The sequence below is a fragment of the Lepus europaeus genome, chromosome 1 (assembly GCF_033115175.1).
Source record: "Lepus europaeus isolate LE1 chromosome 1, mLepTim1.pri, whole genome shotgun sequence".
Lineage (NCBI taxonomy): Eukaryota > Metazoa > Chordata > Mammalia > Lagomorpha > Leporidae > Lepus > Lepus europaeus.
In genome coordinates, this window is record NC_084827.1 from 120404039 (window position 1) to 120428824 (window position 24786).

The following is a 24786-nucleotide window of genomic DNA, read 5'->3' on the forward strand; positions in this document are numbered from 1 at the left end:
GATGTTGCATAAATCTGTGAATTGAGTTTTGTTATTTGAAATTGGGGATCATTATTATCTGTAATTATATTTTGATAAAGATACTAAAACAAAAGGGAAAGTTTAGTCACTTTTTCTTTTAAATTTTAGATATCTATTTCATATTAAAATGTTAATCAGGTCAAACTTGCAAAACTGTTATGATCATACAAGTCTTAAGAGGGTAATATTTTATAATCTAAATAGGATATCATGTGTTTCAAGTAGTGAATATATTAAGATCTAGTGTAGTATAATTTACTTTTTGTGGGTTCAGTAAATTTTAATCTTATAAGTTGAGAGGTGTTTCTTTTTTTAAATAAATTATTTTTAAAGGCTTTATTTATTTATTTGAAAGAGTTACAGAGAGGCAGAGGCAGAGAGAGAGAGAGAAAGAGAGGTCTTCCATCCACTGGTTCACTCCCTAGATGGCGGCAACAGCCGGAGCTGCGCTGATCCATAGCCAGGAGCCAGGAGCTTCCTCTAGGTCTCCCATGTGGGTGCAGGGGTCCAAGGCCTTGGGCCATCTTCCACTGCTTTCCCAGGCCATAGCAGAGAGCTGGATCAGAAGTGGAGCAGCCAGGTCTCTAACTGGTGCCCACATGGGATGCTGGCACTGCAGGTGACAGCTTTACCTGCTACACCACAGCGCTGGCCCCATCAAGTTGTTTTTAGTGTATTAGACATTTTTGTTCTTGCATTACATAGTTAAGTTCACTGTTCCAAAGATTTTCATGTTCTTTACTCTTTTTTAAATGATTCTGAGAAAATTTACTAATAGCATTATTAATTGTCGGCATTTGCACCTCACAGATCACCAGTTTGAAAAACTTGGCTTTGTGAATATAATCCTTTTAATCTTGTCTATTCAAATATTTTTACCATAGTTATTTAGACTTTGTGGTTGTTTCTTTTTTACCTCTCTGATTAATGGCCAACTCTTTCCTATAATAAAAAAAGGAATATTTGTTTCCTTGCCATCCTCTGGTGCTCTATATTTATGATAACCATTTTATTTCTGAATATGTGTGTCTTATATCAGTAATGTCTTTGTTCTTTGTATTAATTCTTAGGAAAAAAGGCAAGATAATATTTCTTCAAATATTTTCTACCATCTTAATTTCTCAGAAGGTTAGCCTTTTGTGTCCCAATAAATTGTGGATTTTTTTGGTTTTGTTTTGCTTTGTGGAAGTAATTTTAAGTTTTTTATTTTAAAATATTTTAATTGTACATGTTTGTGTATTACATTGATAATTTGATACATGTATATAATTATAACTAAATCTAATCTGGATAGTTAACATTACCATCTCCTTCAACATTTAACATTTTTTTTGACTAAGTAATTTTAAATATTTAAGAAGTATAGTTTGGGGGCCGGCACTGTGGCATAGTGGGTGAAGCCGCCACCTGTGGTGCTGGCATCCCATATGGATGCCGGTTCAAGACCTGGCTGCTCTACTTCCAGTCCAGCTCTCTGCTATGGACTGGGAAAGTAGTGGAGGATGGCCCAAGTCTTTGGCCCCCTGTATCTTCGTGGGAGACCTGGAAGAAGCTCCTGGCTCCTGGCTTCAGATTGACACAGCTGCAGCTGTTGCGGCCAACTGGGGAGTGAACCAGCAGATGGAAGACCTCCCTCTCTCTCTCTGCCTCTCCTTCTCTCTCTGTGTAACTCTTTCATACAAATAAATCTTTAATATAGTGTGATATTTCAATAAATGTATACAATGTATACTTAATCAAATTGGAGTGTAAATTTTTCTATCTCCCTGTCATTTTTTTATTTTGGAGCTTTGATCTTCTCATTTGTATTAATTTATAAAGCATATAAAATGTTATTGTGTATTATAGTTACCCCACTATGCTATAGAACAGTAGAACTTACTCCTTCTAACTGTAGCTGTGTTTCGGTACCTAATATCCAGTCTCCCTCTCTCCTGTTATTCCCACCTTTCCTAGTCTTTAGTAATCACTGTTCTATGTACAGATAAACTATTTTTTTTTCCTTCTACATATAAAAGAGAACTTGTAGTATTTGTCTTTCTGTGTCTTACTTCACTTAACACAATGTCTTCTCCTCTATTCATTTTGATGCAAAAGATAAGCTATAATTCTTTTTTTATGGATAAATAATACTCCATTATGTAAACATACACCATATTTTCTTTATTTTTTCAACTACTCTTGGGCACCTAGGTAGATTCCATATTTTAGCTATGATTGAATAGTATAGTAACAAATATGGGAGTGTAAGTATCTCTTTGATCTACTGATTTCATTTCCTTTGGCTATATGTACCTATACCTAGAAGTGGGATGGTTGTATCATATTGTTAGATGTATTTTTAGTTTTTCAAGGAACTGCTGTCTTAATTTACATTCCTACCAATAGCATAGAAGAGTTCCCTTTTTTCATATCCTCAATTTTTTCTTTTTGATCATAGCTTTTCTTTTGTTTTTCTTAAGAATTACTTTTGGGGCTGATGCTGTAGCGTGGCAGGTGAAGCCACTGCTGCAGTGTTGGCATTCCATATGGGTCCCAGCTGCTCCACTTCTGATTGAGCTTTCTGCTATGGCCTGGGAAAGCAGTAGAAGTTGTCCCAAGTCCTTGGGCCCCTGACACCCATGTGGGAGACCCAGAAAAAGCTCCTGGCTCCTGGCACAACTGTTTGGGGAGTGAACCAGTGGATGGAAGATCTCCCTCTTTTTGCCTCTGCCTATCAAATAAATAAATAAGTCTTTAAAAAAAAGAGAGAGAGCAAGAGCACAGAGAGAGAAATCTTTCATCCACTGGTTTACTTCCCAAATGGCCACAACAGCCAGGTGTATGTGGGGCTGAAGCCAGGAGCCTGAACTCCATCCTGGTGTGCTATGTGGGTCGCAGGGACCCAGATACTTGGGCCAACTTCTGCTGCCTTACCATTTACATTAGCAGGAAGCTGGATTAGAAGCAGAATAGCTGGGAGTCAGCTGGAACTCCAGTGTGGTATGCTGCACTTAACCTGCTCTCCCACAACAATGGCTACTGGTCATGGCCAATCTAGTTGGAGCAAGATGGTACCTTATTGTGTATTTCCCTAATTCTAATAATGTTGAGCATTTTTTTGTTGATAATTTGGATTTGTTCTTTTAAGAAGTCTATATTTGTATCATTTGTCCCCAATAAATTGTTTACATAGTAAAAAATAGGCACAGATATCAAAATATACTTTTGTCTAAAAATACGAGATTTAAAATCTCATGTTTTTTCTTTTAATAAGTTGTAATTCTTGAAAGCCATGTAGAAGTCTTTGAGAAAGGTTACTTTAAAATGTTTTAAAATATTTATATATAGCTGAGAAAAACATTCCAAACACATTTTTTATCATAAAATATTGTTGTTTTCCCAAAAAGACTTCAGTAGCCATTATTTCTCAAATAGAGGAGCTTAAATAGATTTAAGTATGAGTAATAGAATAAATTAATGGGAAAATAGATTAAATAAGTTCAAAAGCGACTTTAAAAATTACTGTGTTGCGTATTGGATTACTCTCCCTTCTTTTTCAGGAACTCTTGGTGTAATAACAGAAGCTACAATAAAAATCAGACCAGTCCCAGAATACCAAAAGTATGGCTCAGTAGCTTTCCCTAATTTTGAACAAGGAGTAGCCTGTTTAAGAGAAATTGCAAAACAGGTAAAAATAAAATTTTATATATGTATTTGTATTTTCAAAATTCTGCATAATTGTAATATGTTACTAATCTTCATATTTAATTGTGTTATATTTTTGGTTTTTAGGCAGTTCTATATGAAAAAGTAGTGTTGTAAACTTACTGCTGTCAGTAGAATTGCTATTTCTATCAGTAATATCTTGCTCTACTTATTTCTTGGTTTAAAGACAGCCGTGTAATTATAAGCCAAGGTGTAAGATACATGCTTGGATTGATGGCTTGGAATGACTCTGCTTTTTATTGGGTGTTATGTATCTTAAATTTAGGTAAAATATTTTGTGATCAACTGAAGTGATACTTGATCTGCAGACATTTTGAAATGAAAAATAATGACTGAATATCATTGACCCCAAAGTTTAGAAATTAAGTACAGTTCAACAAACTTCATGAATTCATAGACTGTCCTAATAGACTGTACTTTGGTTTATATTAGCTATAGCTTGACTAGTATAATATTGTACATAATATGTAATGTATAACTATAATCTGAAAATAATTCTCATTTTCTCCTCCCTTTAAAAAATTATCAAGGCTTTTTTTGGTGTTTTTTTAAATACTAGTTAATGCCAAGTAGCTTTACTGACATATTTACTTCTGTGTTTCAGTGTGAAAAGTCCTGCTTTGCTTTAGACATTTGGTTTATTGTTTAAACTGCGGTGGTTTATGAATACTTATTTCAATATTTCCTAGCTGGAAGAAAGTCAAGAGAATATACTGTAGCCTCTTTCTTGTTTTCTCCAAATTCCTAGAGTTCTTTAATGCTTCCCACTAGCTAGACCCATGTAGGATGGGGAAGGAGATGTTCGATGTAACCCATAAATGTTGGTTTCCCAGCACCCAGAGCTGAGTGGAAGGAGAATCTGATGAAGCAAAGGAAAAATATCTAGCAAGTAGTTCTTATTCATCTTGGACTTGTAAGGTACTGCAATGGAAAATGAAGAAGGGCCTTTCCATCATCCCAAAGCAACTATTATTTTTTTTAAGATTATTAATTAATTTATTTGAAACCCAGAGTTAGAGAGAGAGAGAGGCTGAGAGAGAGACAGGGGAGGAAATAGAGAGATCTTCCATTTAGGGGTTCATTCCTTAAATGGCCACATGGCCAAGGCTGAGCCAGGCTGAAGCCAGGAGCCTGACACTCTGTCCGGGTCTCCCATGTAAGTGGTGGGGCACCAGCACTAACATGCTTTTCCAGACATGTTAACATGGAGCTGGGTTGGAAGTGGAAAAGGCAGAACTTGAACTGGACCCCAAGTTGGGTTGCTGGTGTCACAGTCAGTGGCTTAATCTGATGCGCCACAACACATGCCCAAGACAAACATCATTAACGTCACACAGAAATTTAAAATGAGGAAAAAAAAATAATAGATGACTGATAACAGTCCTAGTGCTCTGTATTGCATATATTCTGTTTTCTGAGATGCTTTTTCTGGCAGTGTGCCGCTTTCAGGAAGATATGTGATCACCTCATTTAAACTGTTGACAAGGATAAGTTTTGTAATTTTCAAGTAGCTTCAGTTATTTGTCAGTTGGATGGCCAGACTTAGAATAGCCCCTTAGTCTTGAGTGCCTCTCTAATTCTGGGTAGGGAGAAGATTCAAAAAGAAAGATGGATCCTGGAGTGAACATTCTTGGACTAGTGGTAGATTACTCTGTTGATGTTATGGCCGAAGTGAATGTTAACAGTTAAAATCTTTTTTTTTTTATTAAACTTTTATTTAATGAATATAAATTTCCAAAGTATAGCTTATGGGTTACAATGGCTTCCCCCTCCCAAAACTTCCCTCCCACCCACAACCCTCCCCTTTCCCGCTCCCTCTCCCCTTCCAATCACATCATGATTCATTTTCAATTCTCTTTATATACAAAAGATCAGTTTAGTATATATTAGGTAATGATTTCAACAGTTTGCCCCCATATAGCAACACAAAGTGAAAAAAAAAATACTGTTGGAGTACTAGTTATAGCATTAAATAAGAGTGTACAGCACATTAAAGGCAGAGATCCTACATAATATTTTTTTTAAAATTAATTAATTTTCTATGCCATTTCCAATTTAACACCAGGGTTTTTTTTTTTTTTTCATTTCCAATTATCTTTATATACAGAAGATCAATTCAGTATATAATTAGTAAAGATCTCATCAGTTTGTACCCACGCAGAAACACAAAGTGTAAAAATACTGTTTCAGTACTAGTTATAGCATCACTGCACATTAGACAACACATTAAGGACAGATCCCACATGGGATGTAAGTACACAGTGACTCCTGTTGCTGACTTAACAATTTGACACTCCTGTTCATGGCGTCAGTAATCTCCCTAGGCTCTAGTCATGAGTTGCCAGGGCTATGGAAGCCTTTAGGGTTCGCTGACTTTGATCTTATTCCGACAGGGTCACAGTCAAAGTGGAAGTTCTCTCCTCCCTTCAGAGAAAGGTACCTCCTTCTTTGATGGCCCCGTTCTTTCCACTGGGATCTCACTAACAGAGATCTTTCATTTAGGTCTTCTTCTTTTTTTCTTTTCCATGGTATCTTGGCTTTCCATGCCTACAATACTCTCATGGGCTCTTCAGCCAGATCCGAATGCCTTAAGGTCTGATTCTGAGGCCACAGTGTTGTTTAGGACATCTGCCATCCTATGAGTCTGCTGTGTATCCCACTTCCCATGTTGGATCTTTCTCTCCCTTTTTGATTCTATCAGTTAGTATTAGCAGACACTTGTCTTGTTTGTGTGATCCCTTTGTTTCTTAGACCTATCCAGGCCATCGAATGTGAACTGAAATTGATCACTTGGACTAGTGAGATGGCATTGGTACATGCCACTTTGATGGGATTCAGAGTGGAAAAAGAGAGGGAGGAGATGCACAATTTGGGATATGCACAGTCAGTCTTGCCCCAAATGATGGAGTTAGAAATATGCCAGGGGATTCCAATACAAACAGTTAAAATCTTTACATAAGAGCTCCTAATTCCCTAGGACTTTGGGAATATTATGTTATGGTTAGGGACTTTGAGTATATAGTATTATGTTTGCTAAAATGATGAGATGACAACATTGAAGGCAGGAATGTTAAGTAAATGAGGAGTGGAGGTTAAGTTTTAGGAGCTAAGACTATTTGTTTTAGTAAAATAACATCTGAGCACCAAGCAGTAAAATTCAGGCGTGTACTAATAGTTGTTTCTAAAGGATTCCAGCACCTCATGATGAAGGAAATTACAGTATATTCAAATTTAAGATAGCCCGTGTATTAAGAAGTGAAAGAACTACTTTACAGAGCCTATGGTTTTGCCAGTGAGTTAATACCTAGAAAAATGGGAATGAGGGTTTTTCCCTGTTTTTGTTTTTAGAAAATAACCAGAAATTCATCAACAAAAATTTAAATGTTACCATTAATAGATCATATTTCTTGTTAATTTTATCTTTCTTAATGAGTAACTTTTTATTCAGGCTTTCTATTTTATATTGTAGTTAATACTATTTGTTAAATATTTTTATTTTCCCTTTATCTTTGTCAAGCTTGATTATTTTCTTTCCCCAAAAGCTATATTAAAGATAGAGTTCATGTCATCTCCTGTTCAGTTTTGAGTGACATAGTTCTAATTAACCATTATTTCCTCTATTTTTTTTTTAAGATTTATTTATTTGAAAGTCAGAGTTACACAGAGAGAGAAGGAGAGGCAGTGAGAGAGAGGTCTTCCATTCATTGGTTCACTCCCCAGTTGACTGCAATGGCCGGAGCTGCACCGATCTGAAGCCAGGAGCCAGGAGCTTCTTCCGGGTCTCCCACACGGGTGCAGGGGCCCAAGGAATTGGGCCATCTTTCACTGCTTTCCCAGGTCATAGCAGAGAGCTGGATCAGAAGTGGAGCAGTCAGGACTTGAACCAGCTCCCATATGGAATGCCGGCACTGCAGGCAGTAGCTTTACCCACTGTGCCACAGTGCTGGCCCCTATTTTTTATGGCACAATAAACATGAGTGCCAAATTAGACTCTTAAAAAATTATATATATATAAAAATTATATATATATAAATTATATATATATATATATATAAATTATATATATAAATTATTTCTTTTTTTAAAAAAGACTTTATTTGAGAGGTAGAATTACAGTCAGAGAGAGACAGAAAGAAAGGTCTTCCATCTGCTGTTTCACTCCCCAAATGGCCACAATTGTCAGAGCCGAGCCAAGCCAGGAGCCAGGAGCTTCCTCCAGGTCTCCCAGATGGATGCAGGCCAAGTACCTGGGCCATAACAGCTGAATCGGAAGTGGAATAGCTGGGATATGAACTGGCGCCCATATGGGATGCTGGCACCACAGGCAGAGGCTTAACCTACTACACCACGGTGCTGGCCCCCTCACACAAGATCTTAATGAGATCACATTCAGTCTGTGTTGGCCACCTCTGCCTTTTCATAGTATCTCCTCTATAGAACACAGATTAGTGTACTCATTAAGAAATATTATCATAGGATCTTTGCAGTAAAGATATTACATATTTTATGCTTTCTTGACTGCCCCCATCTACTTTTCCACATTGCAGACATTAACCTATAAATCTGGCTTAGGTTTTGTTAGTGAGAAGTGATGCCTAAATAGGTCAAAAACTCTAACTTTTTCATTTCATCACTCATAGAACAGATATGTTGGATTTAAGCATAGATATTTGGCATAATCTGATACAGTTTTGTTATGATTTTATTTGCTGTTGATAGAAAATGATAGAGAAAACTGCTATTGAAAAGCAGGGGATAGAATTTTCCTTCCTCCTTACATAAATCAGTAAAAATTTTTTTTTATTCTTTTCAAAAAATTCTTAGAACATTCACACAGTGTTCATAATCTAATTCACTACACAAAACTGTTGGGTATCTATCATGAAGTCAATAAAGACAATGATGGATCGGATGTGCCTCTATGTGGTAAAAGAGCAGGTCAAAAAGAAAGATCCTTTCTAATCTGTAGTTCTAACAGTTTGCTTCTGTATTCTTGGTGGTACATAATTTCTAGAGAGATAAATACTGAGGATTAGAAAGCTTGCCTTACTTGAAACTGACTTAAAAGTCCAGGAAGGTAATATTTTATTCTCAAGTATTGCTGTTACGAATGAAGCAGTTACTAGGAATGATTACTTGGATTTGGAGATACCACCCCATTTTAGAGGACCTGTATATTTTACTTATATTTTGACACACACGTAGAGAGATTTTACTGTTTACCTTACCTGTAAATGGACAAAAGATTTTTATATTGTCTAGGGACAGTTAAACATCAGTTTACAGAATACGCAAATCTCATATTGAGCAGTATGGTTTGCTGTCATAACACTGTTCTTAGGCAGAAAAATTGAGAAAATTATCAAGTTTTGGCACTGGTCCTTGTTCAATTTGGGATTTGGAATTTCAGCTGATAGCAGGAGAATTAAGATCCATTAAAATAGATGGTACATAGTTTATGATTGTGCCAAATTTCTTGATTGAATAATGACTTGGCTGCTTGTAATTCTTCACTGTCATTTCATGGCACTTCCATTTCTGCAGAATTTTTCGACTCAAGTCCTTTCGAATGGGAAATTATTTTGGATGAGTATGTTTTGGAAAGGCGCATACATGATTGTTCACAAATAGCAAAGTGGGCTCTGTGTGTGTTTTCAATACTATTCTTCCTGAAGCCACTAGATTAAGCAAGCTTACAATGGCAGCAGCAGGATTCTTCTAAGGTCTCTCATCTGATCTTTGTCCATGTGAGGAATTGTCCTCTTTCAGTACTTCACTGCCTTGTGAGGAGCTAGGAAGGAAGATTTAGTGGAAGATTAATGTGATTCTGTCTCATAAGTGGCAGTCCAGTACAATCTCCAACTTTATTCACTAAATGGGTAAGTGATTTTTAAGACTTTCTCAGAAAATAGAATTCTAGTAGCCTCTCCAGAGGGGGGAAAGCAGTATTTTTTAATCAGAATATAAGTTTCAGGTACAAGATTTTATTATTCTCTTTTATAGTTTACTTGCAAGTGACAATGATGTCTTTATAAGGTTTGAAGGGAAAACTGAGTGTTAAAACAAGTTTAAAAGCAATTTTGAAAGTTTAGAGTTTCTAAATTTTTGTTTTCAATGAAAACTAGGAGTTCTGCATTATGATATTGAGGAGAAATATTTGTTACAATAAAGGGAAAAATAAATGTTTTATATGCATTATATATATTTATATGCATTATATATAAATATATATATTTATATATACTGTCTTTCTCAGTATCAGAACTAAGTTACTCAAATTTTAAGATGAGAATCAGCTTCTTCTCACTAATTTTGATAGTGGTAGCCTTTTCTGTCTCCCATCATTATTATTTTACATGGCTTTAAACTGATAGCATATTTTTTTCTAGTGAATTTAGATTATAATTTAAGAAGAAATAGGTTGCTCATGAATTGTTCTGTTTTAAACTTAATTTATCCTACAGGGTTTCAAATAAATTGAAAGAAATCAGCCTTAGTACTTACTTTATTAAAACATTTAAAATTCTTTATATTCAGCAGTAAGTCTCAAGAATATCAGTTACATACAGAATATAGAGCTGTCATTTTAAATCATCTTTTTGCATTATACTTTTTTTCTCTCTGAAGCAGAGAAAAATTCTAGTCTACTGTTGGTTTAGTTGGAGTCTTTTAGTGTGTGACTTAAAAAAATGAAGATAGTTAATAATATGCTTTCCACCAGATGCTACTCAGAGGAAGTTGTTTTACCTTCATTAAACTGAAAATAAGTAAGATTGGAAGACTGGAATTAATTTTAGCTCTTCCCATAGTATAAGTGGAAGGAAATATCCATTCTGTAATGTATTATTTCATTCTTTAAGACCAAGAAATAATTGTCTTGTTGGAGGGGGTGTTCTTGTGTTTACATTATAGACTTCATGCTATAAGCCAGTAGTATATCCTTTCCAATATGATGGAGCAGTAATACCAATGGCTATCAATACTGTATGATTTCATATATGATATAACTCTTAGAGAAAGAAATTGTCTACATTTTAAGTTTTTGTATATAGACATTTAAATTTAACAACTCTTCTTTGAGTCTTTTTGAGCCTTTTACTATGTTACTGTTGCTTTTCAAGTGAGGCATTGTGCTCTTAATTTTGTAGCCAACACAGTGCTACAAAATTTCTGTCCTCTCGTAATCACTAAGAATATTGCTTATTGTGATAAATTGTTTTCATTTTTGTGTGGCATGGCACATAGGGTTTCAGATGGAAGCATTTGCTCCTCATATAATATGAAATTAGTAGATTATCTCCAATGTAGTCACTAGGCTTAGAAATGTGTGCTGTTTTAGAAGCTGCATAGAACATTCGATTTATTCCTTGAAGGAACAAACCTCTTCAGTTTAAAGATGATTCATTCCTTAGCCATGGTATCAGAGATATAGGACCATTCAGTACTTATACTTTTTAATTTATTTTTAAGGAATTAGAATAATAGAAATCCTATAGATATTTGATATATGTGTTAATATTGAGTTTCTGTTGCCAGTAACTAGTTAATTAAGAGACATCTTCTCAAATATTGTGTCTCATCTGAAGTGCAAGTTCCCATTTTTCTCTGTGAAAAATAAAACTATGACTTAGTTCCAGTAAAACAGATTTTGCAGAAATCTTTAGATGTGTTTCCTATAGGGACTATTTTTTGGATAAGATTATTTGAGAAATTTGTGTTTTTATTATGTTAGTGTAGGGAATACTACTTAGTAAATAAGACTAATCTGAGTAGTTATTTTTTACTTTTCAGGTTATATGAAGATACTTCAAAAAAGTTCCTGGAAAAGTGGAATTAACAATAGTTTATTTTGGTGCATACATTTTTTTTGAAGTCCATGCACAGTGTTTTCATAACATTCATTTTCCATGAACCTTTGGAAGACCTCTCATATACATGGATTTCAAATTATTTTTGCACAAGAATAAACTTACCATTTAATTCCATTATCCATAAGCATTTTAAGTATCTTTGTATATTCACGTTAAGTTTCTAGTTGTAACATTTATGGAGAGAAATTGTCAGAAATCTGACTAAAAGAGTCTTTTACCTGCAGTTGGAGGTCAGTGTTGTTATTTATTTCTTTATTGTTCAAGGAAAACAAAGATAATGATGGTTATTAATTAGTACATAATGAGTTTTTTGTATCTTTTCAGACAAAAAGTGTATGTGACATTTGAGATTCTAGTAAGAGCACATAATTTTTTCATTAACTCCTGTTTGAGTAAGTGATTTTTGTTTGAACGCTCCTAAATTCTTTGAATTTATCATTAACATACCCTTAAAAATGGTTAAAATATATATTCCCTCTCAGGTTGGTTCTGACTACCTACCAGCAGGGGTCACTTTAATTTAAGAACCTTTATCCCCTTTTCTTTATTTATGGAATACAGTTCTGTCACCTGATATACTTAGATTGCATAGGAGTGCGTTTAGAGCTCAAGTTTCAGAATTTGTGCTGTCTCTAACTTTCATTGGCAATCTTGTGAGTTTTTTTTTTAACCTGTAAAATTAAATTTAAAGAATGGAAGTAATCTGATTTTAACTATAGATATAGTAACTCAGATTTAATGTTATTACAAATAGTAAGATTATTTTTGTCTTGATTATAGGAACTTTTGTTTAATTTGTTTGAGAGGAACCTTTTTTAAAGGAGGGTTCACACTGATTAAAAAAATTTTTTTTAGGAATTATTTATTTGAGAGGCAGAGAGAGACAGAGACAAAGAGACAGAGACAGATGTACATCATCTGCCTCAATGCTCAAATATCCACAACAACTGCCGCTGGGGCAGACCAAAGCCAGGAGCTGGAACTGAGTCTGGGCCTGCTGTGTGGGTGGCAGGAACTCAATTACTTGAGCCATCACTGCTGTCTCCCAAACTTGTGCATTTGCAGGAAGCTGGAATTGGGAGTGGAGTAGACTTGAACCCAGACACTTCAATATGGATGTGGGCATTCCAAGCAGTGTTTTAGCTATTATGTCAAACATCCTCCATTGTTGTAGTAGCTTTTACTTATTGCAAATTCTAAATAAACTTTTCATATATATAAAGTGATGTACAGTGATTGACAAACTATTGATCCCAGGGAATCATAAACCAGGCTAGATGCTATTTTAAAATTTGAATGTTTTATTTATGAGAATTTACTGATAACAATAACTGAAAAGCTTTATGTACTTAAAAAATCTAGCACTATTAAAAATATGAGACCTTTAAAGCTGCTAATTTGAACTAAAATTTTTCAAAAAGTCAACATTAAAAATTAATATTATCTAGTATATAAAACATTCTCTAGCTTTTTTTTTTTAATTTTAATGATGGAATAGACATTGGAGGTTGGGTTAGAAAATAGTTGTTTTTTGTTTTTTTTTGTTTTTTTGACAGGCAGAGTGGATAGTGAGAGAGAGAGAGACAGAGAGAAAGGTCTTCCTTTGCCATTGGTTCACCCTCCAATGGCCGCTGCGGCCGGCGATTCGTGCTGATCCGAAGCCAGGAGCCAGGCGCTTCTCCCGGTCTCCCATGCAGGTGCAGGGCCCAAGTACTTGGGCCATCCTCCACGGCCTTCCTGGGCCATAGCAGAGAGCTGGCCTGGAAGAGGGGCAACCGGGATAGAATCCGGCGCCCCAACCGGGACTAGAACCCGGTGTGCCGACGCCGCAAGGCGGAGGATTAGCCTGTTAAGCCACGGCGCCAGCCTCTCTAGCTTTTAGTACTCCTTTTTCAATAGTATTCTTTTATTATCACCTACTGGGCTTCCTCAATATAAATAGGAATAATGGATTAACAAGAATATATGACTCAGCTGTCAATTTAAAAATCACATCCAATATAAGGGAATATTGGTTGCTTCCACAGCCTTGGCAACTCATAACGACAGCCTAGGATGGTTACTGGCGCCATAAACTAGAGTGTAAATTTGTTGGGTCAACAACAGGAGCCACTGTGCTCTTGCTCCTCATGTGGGATCTCTGTCCTTAATGTGCTGTACATTTTGATTTAATGCTATATCTAGTACTCAAACAGTATGTTTCACTTTGTGTTTCTATGTGGGTGCAAACTGTTGAAATCTTTATACTAAATTGATCTTCTGTATATAAAGAGAATTGAAAATGAATCTTGATGCAAATGGAAGGGGAGAGGGAGCGGGAGAGGGGAGGGTTGCGGGTGGGAGGGAAGTTATGGGAGGGGGAAGCCATTGTAATCCATAAGCTGTACACTGGAAATTTATATTCATTAAATAAAAGTTAAAAAAAAAAGACTCTAGTTAGTCATTTCATTGGACACAATAAAATGTGCATTTGTATTTTTATAAAAATTAAATATTATTCAGTTGAAAGCAAATCATAGCAGAAGTGTTATATAATGCACAGTTAAGGTATGTACTAAATTTTGTTCTTTTGAGTGAGTCAATAATTTGTATTGATATAAATTTTATTGATAAATACTATTGGAAAATTAGTGTTTAAAAAGTTTATAGCATTTGTCAAAATGTTACAATCTGAAGACAGCTTCCTGGTAAAAGTTTAGCCATACTGAAAATTTGTATTAGAAAGAAATTTCATTTGAGGATCAGCTCATTTTAGATCTAAAGAGAATTATAGCCAACTTTATACTTGCTAGAGTTTGTTCTGTAGTGGTTTTTTTTAATCACAAAATTAATATGAATACAAGTTTAATATATCTTCTGAAATGCATGGGGCTCGAGGAGTTTTAGATTTTGATGTTTTCAGATTTTGGAATATTTTCATGGACTTTACTCATTGAGCATCCTTAATTAAAATCTCAAATCCATAATGCTTCAAAATCTGAAACTTTTTGAGTGTCATATAGTGCTCAAAAGTTTCAGATTTTGGAACATTTCGAGTTTTGGATTTTGAGATTAGAATGCTAAACCTATATCTGCTTTTCTCAGTTTTCTTCCAGGTTTTGGTGTGTGCTTGGATAAATGTAACACTGTTAACAGTTTTAGATACAGACTTTTATGCTTCAGCATTCAGGAAAGAACTTAGAAATCTGAAAGCTGGATGATTTTTATATTAACATTTATTATGGGAAAAAATAAAAAGAAGGAATAATTTCTAGAGCTGTTAGAAGACACTGCCGATACTTTTTTTTAAAGTGTTTGGCACATGAAAATTTCCAATCACCAGCTTCCTCATTTTACAACTGTATAAGAACGTGGTGTCACAATATAGTTAAAAATGGCATGATAGTCAAGGCACTGATTTTAGTTGTAAAATTTCTACTTTGCTTTAAAATAATCTACTTTGAGGCCTGGTATTTCCATAGGTCTTTGCAAAGTATTAAGCAGATCTGTTGCCCTTAAATTAAAGTTCTGGTAACTTATGTCTGCATTTATCTATTGCAGATTTCTCCTCACCAAATACTTTATAGAAGCCATGAATATTATTTGTCTTCATAAAGTTACAGAGTGAAGAGGCTTTTCCTTTATATATCCTTGGGCGCTAAGCTCTTGTTCTCTTAAATACAAGAAGATCATACTCATATTCTACTTACCTAGCTTCTTACTGTATTAAATTTGCAACTCATTGTTTTCTGTTTTAAACAGAGATGTGCTCCTGCATCTATTCGCCTTATGGACAACCAGCAGTTTCAGTTTGGTAAGTGAAGATAATTTTATTTTTATTTTTTGAAAATTGAGGGTTTTTTTGTTGTTGTTACATTAGAAAAATAGATCTAGGGGCTGGCGTGGCGGGTTAAGCCTCTACCTGGGTGCTGGCATCACCTATGGGCTCTGGTTTGTGTCCCAATTGCTCCTCTTCTAGTCCAGCTCTCTGCTAATGGCCTGGGAAAGCAGTAAAGGCTAATGGCCTGGGAAAGCTCGGGCCCTTGCACCCACATAGGAGCCCTGGAAGAAGCTCCTGAATCCTGGCTTCAGATCAGTCCAGTTCCAGCTATTGTGGCTATCTGGGGATTGAACCAGCAGGTGGAAGACTTTCCTCTCCATCTTTCTCTCTCTCTCTATAACTCTCTCTCTCAAATAAATAAATAAAATATTTTTAAAAACTAGATCTGATGCAAGTAGTTCACATCATAAAGGGTTTAATAGGTACTTGAAACACTGAGCGGCTTTGTGTTCAGGATGTAACAAGATACTGTTGCCTCCTTGCACTGGCACGTTCACACTTGAGGTGACATAACCAGACCCCCTCCTCCATTCAGCTTTCTCCCCGCAGTGTACCCTCTTCACCTTTAGCAGTTCTGTGTACTGTTAATTAATATGAAACAAAGCTTCTTTAAGGAAACAGCATTAATTTTGTGTAACAGATTCTCTGCAATGAGAAGAGGGTCTTCTGAAGAGGACCTGCTCATTTAGCCACAAAAATTGCTAGACAGCAGTAGGAAGAGCACTGTGCAGAGTAAGCAAGAGGAACGTCGTGATTCCTGTCCTTCAAGAAACTCTCAGTGTCAAGACAAATGGAACGAGCGTAGCTGTGTTGAAGGGTCTGTAACAGATGATTGCACTGGACACTGTAGGCCACACATGTAGGGCTGGTTGATTCTACTTGATTTTCCTTGATGTGTGGTGTCAGAAAAGAATTTTAAAGGAGGGTGATACTTGAGCTAAATCTTTGAAGGTGAATAGAGCTTTCCCTAAGAGCTCCTCTCCCCCAACTAAACTTGCTTCCATGTCAGCAGTAGATCTCCCTGGCTTGCTTTAGGGTACTATCAAGATAGTTCTGTACGAGTCAAGCAGAGGATAGATGGTGGACCAGGGTTTTGCAGGATTGATTGAGATTTTATATTGTCAGCTGTAGTAGGATTTCTACACTTGATCTTAGCCAAAAGGCTGAGAAATGATTGTGGTAGGATTCCTTTGTAGAGTGAATAAAATTGATTGGCTTTACATCTTTGAAAGCTCATTCTGGCAGTATTATACAGGATAGATTAGAAAGGCACAAGTGTAACAAAGGGACACTAGGAGGTGAAACAATTCAAAAAGCCAATTTTGGGGGATCTGAACCAAGGTAGCATCAATGGAGATAGTAGAAGATGGAGTTTTAAAAAATTAGTTTGCCAACTAGTTGTGGAAGATAAAATGAAGGGGAAGATTTTATTTGATTGATTGGGTAGGCTGAATAACAGTATTAAAAGGAGAAGTGATAGGGCCGGTGCTGTGGCACAACAGGTTAACGCCCTGGCCTGAAGCGCCAGCATCCCATATTGGCGCCAGTTCGAGACCTGGCTGTTGTACTTCTGATCCAGCTCTCTGCTATGGCCTGGGAAAGCAGTAGAAGACAGCCCAAGTCCTTGGGCCCCTGCACCCGCATGGGGGACCCAGAAGAAGCTCCTGGCTTCTGGTTTCAGATCAGCCAACTGGGGAGTGAACCATTAGATGGAAGTGTCTCTCTCTCTCTCTCTCTCTCTCTGCCTCTCCTCTCTCTGTGTAACTAAGTCAAAGAAATAAGTAAATTTTTTTTTTTTTAAAAGGAGAAGTGATGGTTTTAGGGAAAGACTATTACAGCCAGTGGTATTTAAGAATATTACAGCCAGTGGTATTTCATCAGTAGCATAGTTAGGTGGAGAATTCAGTAGGCAGTTATGTCTGAAACCAATTTTTTTCCTGCCCATTTTGTCAAAAGTATTAAACATCTGACATAATTTATCATCTTTTTAATTCTACTTTTGTTGCTTTTTTTTTCATATGTTGAAATTTACTTCAGGATTTAAGTTTGTAAAATTTAAATACCCTCAAAATAGTTTCTGAAACTATGGAATTGTTTGCTCAATAATAAGTACTAAAGGCTGTTAGGTAGGCATTTGTTTATTATGTCTAAAAAGAGCTTTTTTTTTAGGGGAGAATGATGATAGTTATATAGAAATTTAAGGAAGTCAAGTTCATTAGATGTGAAGAGTTATTTTTTAAATTAGATTCTTCTGAGTCACAGTTGTTTATTTCTTTAAGTAAACTACTTTCAAATTACTATGCTATTGATAAAATTTAAAATAAATGTATTCCATAAATGAAACAGTTAAATCAAGTGAAAATCAAGCCTCTGTTTTTGGTCTGCATTTAGATATCTAAGTCTAAAGAGAGCTGTGAATCTAACTAATAAGACTGCATTATTCTTTTACATGTTATTCTTGTAGCAAATTGTGTTAGACATAGGCACCTTTGTGAAATTAACTGTGATTTGGCCAGATTTTACTTGTAACTGAGACGTATAACAATTTAAAATGAAAGTTTTTAAGAAAGTTCTCTCTGGCCATCTGTCATCTCTGGTCCACATTCTGATTGCTGTACATACACTCTTCTAGCTCTGTGATTGATCTTACACTCTTGTCTTTTTTTTCTCCCCTAAAGATTTTTTTTTTTTTTATTTGAAAGAGAGAGACAGAGAGAGACAAAGAGAAAGATCTTCTATCCACTGGTTCACTCCCTGAATGGTCGCAACAGCCAGAGCTGGGCCAGGCCAAAGCCAGGAGCCTGGAACTCCATCCAGGTCTCCTACATGAGTGGCAGGGGTTCAAGCCATCTTTTGCTGCTTTCCCAGGTGCGTTAGCAGGGAGCTATATCAGAGGTGGAACAGCTGGAACTCAATCTGGTGTTCACATGGGAGTGAAACTTAACCTGCTATGCCACAACGCCTGCCCTCCACCCCTGGTCTTGACTGTGTCCCACCACCCTCTGCCTTTTACTTAGCCACCATGATAATTTTTTGGAAATACAATCTGACCATGCTTCTTGACTGACTGTAACTTATTTGAAAGTTCCATTGAAGCATTTTCATCTGTGTATCTATCCTGTCATGGTTTCATGATCAAGCATTTCAAAGGAGTAGTGCTTAGAACAACAAGGTGGGTCCAGGACCCTGCATCAGCCATATAGTTAGTTATCAGTGTTTGTACCATATTGTTAACAAAATGCAAGTCATATCATTAGTTGTTAATAGTTTTATTATAACCCTACTTCTGGTACAACAACCCTTAATATATATATTGAACTTTGTTCTCAGTATATTGGAATGATCTATAAGTATATAGATCTCCCAAGGAGGCTAATGTTTCTCAAATTTAGGAGATGTTTCCTAGTCACTTTTGTATTTGTTGCAGTTACCACATAATAGGCACTTACATGTTGGTTGAGTTTTTAATCATTGAGCTGGCCAAAGAGGATGAACAGATCCTAGATAGCTCTTAGTATTGCACTGAGCACATTATCAGTAGCACAGTTTATATCAAATTTCTATTCAGAACTATTCTTCAGTGATAAGTTTCTATTTTACAGATGACTCAGAGGCTCAATATTTTGGCTTAAGTCCATAGGTCATATGTATTAGAGCTGGAGTTAAACCCAAATTTATCTGATCCAAAGACCAAGACTTTTTCCACTGTCTCAAATCACTTACTTGAAACATAGGTATTTGTGGCAATACAAAATTTCCCTAATCAGACTGTCCAGCTCCTAAGTTTGGAAACAAGTTTTGCTATAAGATAAAATGTAATGTCCAGGATATACTTAGAATGTAATTTAAGAAAAAAATAAAAAGATAGCAGTGTCCTCTAGTTAATACTTTAAAGTCAGTATCACATTTAAAATTATTTTTCAAAGCTATCATGTCAACTCAATATAAGGGATATGTATGACTAGCTCTCACTAGTGTTAATTAAAATTGTGCATGTAAATCTCAAGTTGTTAAGGTGAACATTTTTACCCATAAGGACTATTTCATATTATAGTAGTACCATTTGGAATCCGCATGTATAAAACTCTTGTGAATCAGACCTTTGTATAAGGAATAGACAGTTTCAGTCACTTGCAGGAAACCAACATATACACACTCAACAGGTATGTTTATATATATATATATTTCCAGTTTTTAATATAGGATGAGTTCCAATTGGGATAGGAAGTGAATGTTTTGATGATGTTACTTCTGACTTTATACATACTAGAAATTATGTTTTTTTTAAGTAAACATCATTTATGCTAGGGAAACATCTCTGATAGGTTATAATAAAAGAAAAAAATCCACAATTCTTATATGTGATTTAAGAGCTCAAAAAGATTGCTACATTGACTCCATCTAATCTACATTTCATTTTGCTTCCTTTTTATTTTAATTACTCAGTTATAGCATATTATCTAATTATTAGACTCTGGTTAAGACATATTATTTGGTCTTTTATGTGACACAGTTCAGCAAAAAAATGTAATATATCTTAGAGGTTCAAATTCTCACTTTAAAAATTCGATGAACAGAGAAAAAGACTGTTAATCATAGTTGTTTTATAAGCTGCTAGTTTATACTTATTTTAAAGGAAGGCCTTAAACAAAAATTCCAAAACCTTAAAGTCTATTTAAAAATATAAACTTTTTGTTTGGAGACATTTTAAATTTACTAGAAACTTTAAAATTATTTATAAATTCTGTCTAAATAAAATGCCACATTTTTCTGAATTGGGCTCATGACATTAGGCCAGATGCGTGACTCTTAAATGTAACAGTCATGAGAGTTGGGAAGTTGCTACTCTGAAAACAATGAGAAAAACAGTAAAAGGTTTTCACTCAATTAAGCTTAATTCGCAGGCAAAGATGTTAATTTAACAGACTCTGAGACACCATTTATGTTATTTTGGCAATTTCAACTCTCTGGGTGTAATTAAGGACGCAGTTGCTAGTTTTATGCCAAGAATTCTGGATGAATTAAGAATTAATTAAGAAACAACCTTCAACTTGGCTTTGGTTTGGTTATAGTTCTGAGTGGTTTCTGTATAATTAAAAAAAATAAAAATAAAGCCAACCTCTATTGGGTATCCTTAATGAAATAAAAATTAATGAAGTAATTTTATTATGTATTAACCATACCATTGAAGGATAGCCTAAACTATGTGTAGTATTAATTACATATAGTAATTTGACTTAAAAACAAACAAACCGAGAATCAGTTTTATAAATAAATAGTTATTTGTAACTTTTGAAAGGTGATAAAGATAAAAGATGAAGTCACACACACACACATACACACACACGATAGGGAAAATTAAACAATTAAAGTCATGAAAACTCTTATAGAATGCTCAGTTGAAGTAGCCTCTTAATCAAAAAGCACAGAATCTGCTATTAATTTAAATATAAACTTTTTCTCTTCCTTCTTAGGTCATGCTCTTAAACCTCAGGTTTCCTCTATTTTTACATCATTTTTGGATGGATTAAAAAAGTTTTATATCACAAAGGTAAGAATTTGTGTAAAATGCTACAATTTTAAATGTTTATTAGGGTGTTAGTTTCCTGCCTTCTCCTCACTGACAACAGCTGTAAGGATGCTTTTCTATATTGCGTGTATATTTCATAATTAATATTTTTCATGTTGGAATCAATACTTCATCAGGTACCTTGCTCCTGCAGTGTCAAAAATGTGTAATTCTTTTCCAATTTGATAGTTTTAAAAATAACACTGTACCAGTTTAATGTGTCCAACATTTTTTAAAGTTTGGTTTTTTTTCCTTTACAGTAGATATTTAGGGGTAAAATAAGAGCAGAGATTTTTGTTGTTTTTGCTTCTGATTGCTAAATTGCTTTCCTCAGGGGTTACACCAGCTTCTGCTACCACTAATGATATGTGTCTGTCAGCTTTTTGTTGTATTCTTATTATGGCACATGGAGTTTTTTGCCTTATGTTTCAAGTTTACTGGAGAGGAGAGAAAATAGTATTGTACTTTAGTTGATGTTTCTTGATACTTCAGTGAGACTAAACACTTCCCTGTATTTTCTACATGTAATTTTTGGGTGTGATGTAATTTTTGGGGGTGTAATAATTAATTGGGTATGAATATTATCACAGGAGTGACAGCTTCATGTTTTTTCCTGGCACTTTGATGTGTGCCCTTTGAGTAATGAAATCATTAGATGACCTTTATCATAAATGTTGTAAACAGTTTTTCTTGTCAATCTCCCTTTTCAGAGATTTTGCTATTTGGTGCTAAAATTTCAATTTTGCTTTTCTTGTGATTATTTAATTACTGCCTAGCTTAGAAAAGCCTTCCTTTTTCCAGATGTAAAATCAGGGTCATTTTATTCTCTCTCTCTCTGTTGTGCTAAAAGAGAAGTCTTAAAAAGTATCTTTGTTATTATTTGAATTTATTTCGATTTTCTGTTGTGAGATAAAAATCTGCATTGATCTTTACTTCCTACTCCTCTAGTAACTAGTTGTGTCAGCACTTTTCACTATCTCTGCTTTTCTTAGACTTTTAATGGAAGCAGACTCCATTTTTAATGTATCCAACTCTTTGTAGTGACCTTCTTGTTTTTGAAACTGTAAATGAATTCAGTTATTGTAAGTCTAGTTTTCCCTCTTGTTTAGAATTTTCCTTATTACCACCCCGTGCCTGATTATTATTCTAGAAAAATTTTAGAAACTTCATCATTTTAGAAAGTCCATTGGAGTTTTTATTAGAATTGGAATAAGCTGGTATTTTAATTGGGGTGAACATTGACAGATTTATAATGTTTAGTTTATGCTTTCAAGAATATATATCTTTCTCATCGTTTTAAGACATGTTTTGCAAATGCAGTTATATATTATTTTTGAGATTATTGTTAGGTGTTCTAATTGAATCCCCAAGAACTCTTTTGAAAATATTTAATGGGAAGTTATTGTTAGCATATAGGGATGCTGTTAGTTTTTACTCTTTCCCCTTTATAGCTGGCTACTTTTTTCTATTATTTTGTAGAGGTTTATTATTATTATTATTTACTACAGTTGCAATTCTGACAAAATTACTTGTGATATTAATATACCAGTATGTCATTATGGTTAACACTGTAACATGTTTTGAAATAAACTATTTTTCCTGTGCTAAGTAGTTTTGTTATATTGTAATGACCTGGATAGGTATATTAAAAATTTTTCTTGCATGATATATAGTTCCAAAGTTCAGTTTTTAAGAAGTTGGTATATTTGAGCCCAGATCAGAAATGAAAGAACAAAATGTATTTAGATTTACTATTTTGTAGACTTGACGCATTTATCATCATAACATTTTGTTTCATTTCTTGTAGTTTAAAGGATTCGATCCAAATCAGCTAAGTGTAGCCACATTATTATTTGAGGGGGACCGTGAGAAAGTTCTTCAACATGAAAAACAAGTATATGATATTGCTGCAAAATTTGGGTATGACTTTTAAGTTCATGGTGCCAAGAGAGAGTTATGCTAAAATTCTAGTTATCTCCAAGCAGTTATTAATGTACTAGTCATTAATTTCTCTGAGCAGATAGTCTCCACGCAGTTGTTAATCTTAGTGTTAAAGATGTGGTAATTTATGATAGTAAATTTAAAATATTGTTTTTATTTCCAAAATTTGTAAGTTTGATTGATGTACTATTATTTGTCTATTCATAGTATAATATATTAAATGTTACTGCATTTTTCCTGGATTTTTATATTAATGCCAGTTTCGTTATTTTTATTATTTCTTGTGCTAGAGTAAAATAGAAAAAAATTCATTGTCATGTTACTCTTTAGCTATGATAATGTATGTATAAACCATGCGATTAGTGTGTTTTTAAAAGGAAATTGTGTTTAATCAAAGGTATTTGATAAATTATCTGTACTCCACCCCCTGTCACTTATTGTTTTGTGCTAGTATAAAGAAACAGAAAACATTTCACATCTATAACCAACTGAATAATGATGGGGTGGTTTCTGTCTGTCTGCTTGATGGATTATAAGACTGATCGATGAGAACCATAGTGAAAATGCCATTTATCAGAACTTTTTTTTTTTTTTTTTTCCTTTTTAAGTACGTGAACTAACAGCTTTCTGGATATCTGTCTTTACTTTGTTTTCTTCTTACTTTAGAGATTAAGATACATAAATTATGCTTAGTGTGAGTTTTTCATAAATATTTCCTTTTATCACTTTGTTGTTTTTTCTCATGAAAGCTAGTGAACACTTAATTTTTAAGCCGTATGTCTTTAAATACCCCACTTATTTATGTGTGTTTTTTCCACGTTAGCCCTTTTCCTCTAGAATTATCTGAACTTTGTGTTAAAATGCAATGTAATTACTGGGGGAAAGGTTTTAATCAGGAAACTTAATTTTTAGTTCATTTTTTAATCTCTCACTTTGATTTTTACCCTATTCTAAAATCACCTAGTGGAAATTCTTTAGTAAAAGATAAAAGTTCATTAATCTCTCACTTTTTCTCCTCTAGTAGTACATTTTGGCAGAATTACTGATATTTTAGCCAAAATAATTAATAATAATTGTGCTATAAAGATTCATTTAGTGTCCAGATGGCTTCAGTTTCACATCATCTCATTTTAGTTAGAATTTTTGGAATGTGTATGCATTCCTTCCCAGAGGAATTTAGGTCTCTGTGTATACCTACTTTGAGTTTCTAAGTAATATGTAATTTGATTAGAGTTGTTTCCTTTTTTCTTGAAACACATGAGATATAAATTAAAATCTTTTCTGTTTTAACCTTAAATATTAGTCAACTTTAAAAAATTGCTCCTTAATATTTAATTGGGATTGCAAAGTATCTCATGAAATGATAATCGAAGAGGCCATTGTGTGCTAATATTTGAATCACTGTATATAAAGGTTAAATTTGCTTAGTTTTACCTCACTCACCCCCCAACACACACATACACATACACTCACACTCACATCCACATACACACCCATACAAATAAGAATTGCACTTTGTAGAATCTATAATCATAATTACAATTCAGAGAGGCTAGCAAATCTCTAGGAGTTAGTCCTGGACCATAGTTCCAGTTGGGCTGTGGTAGGTTATTTGTCATACCTCACATGTAAGGTTTATAAGTCATGACCTGCCTTTTCTTGGACATCACTGTCGCTGCTTGGTATAGATTACATGCTTGGTTAAATATTTCTAGAGTGAATGAATTAAACCAAATACTGTATGTTTCCTAATATTTTTTATTCTACTTCATTTATACCTAATTACTGTGCTACCTATTAAACACTGTATTTTCATCTTTAGATGTTTTTCAGAACCATTTTGTCAGTTTTGTTTA

At 34.6% G+C, this 24786-nt stretch overlaps 1 protein-coding gene across 1 annotated transcript in view; it reads left to right on the forward strand.

Moving 5' to 3' along the window:
* Window positions 1-24786, forward strand: part of AGPS (alkylglycerone phosphate synthase) — a 139446-nt gene that overhangs the window by 74027 nt on the left and 40633 nt on the right. Inside the window, exons 11-14 of the mRNA XM_062188360.1 lie at window positions 3564-3691; window positions 15342-15393; window positions 20895-20971; window positions 22797-22909. Coding sequence (XP_062044344.1) covers window positions 3564-3691; window positions 15342-15393; window positions 20895-20971; window positions 22797-22909 — 370 coding nt within the window. The remainder of the gene's footprint in view (window positions 1-3563; window positions 3692-15341; window positions 15394-20894; window positions 20972-22796; window positions 22910-24786) is intronic.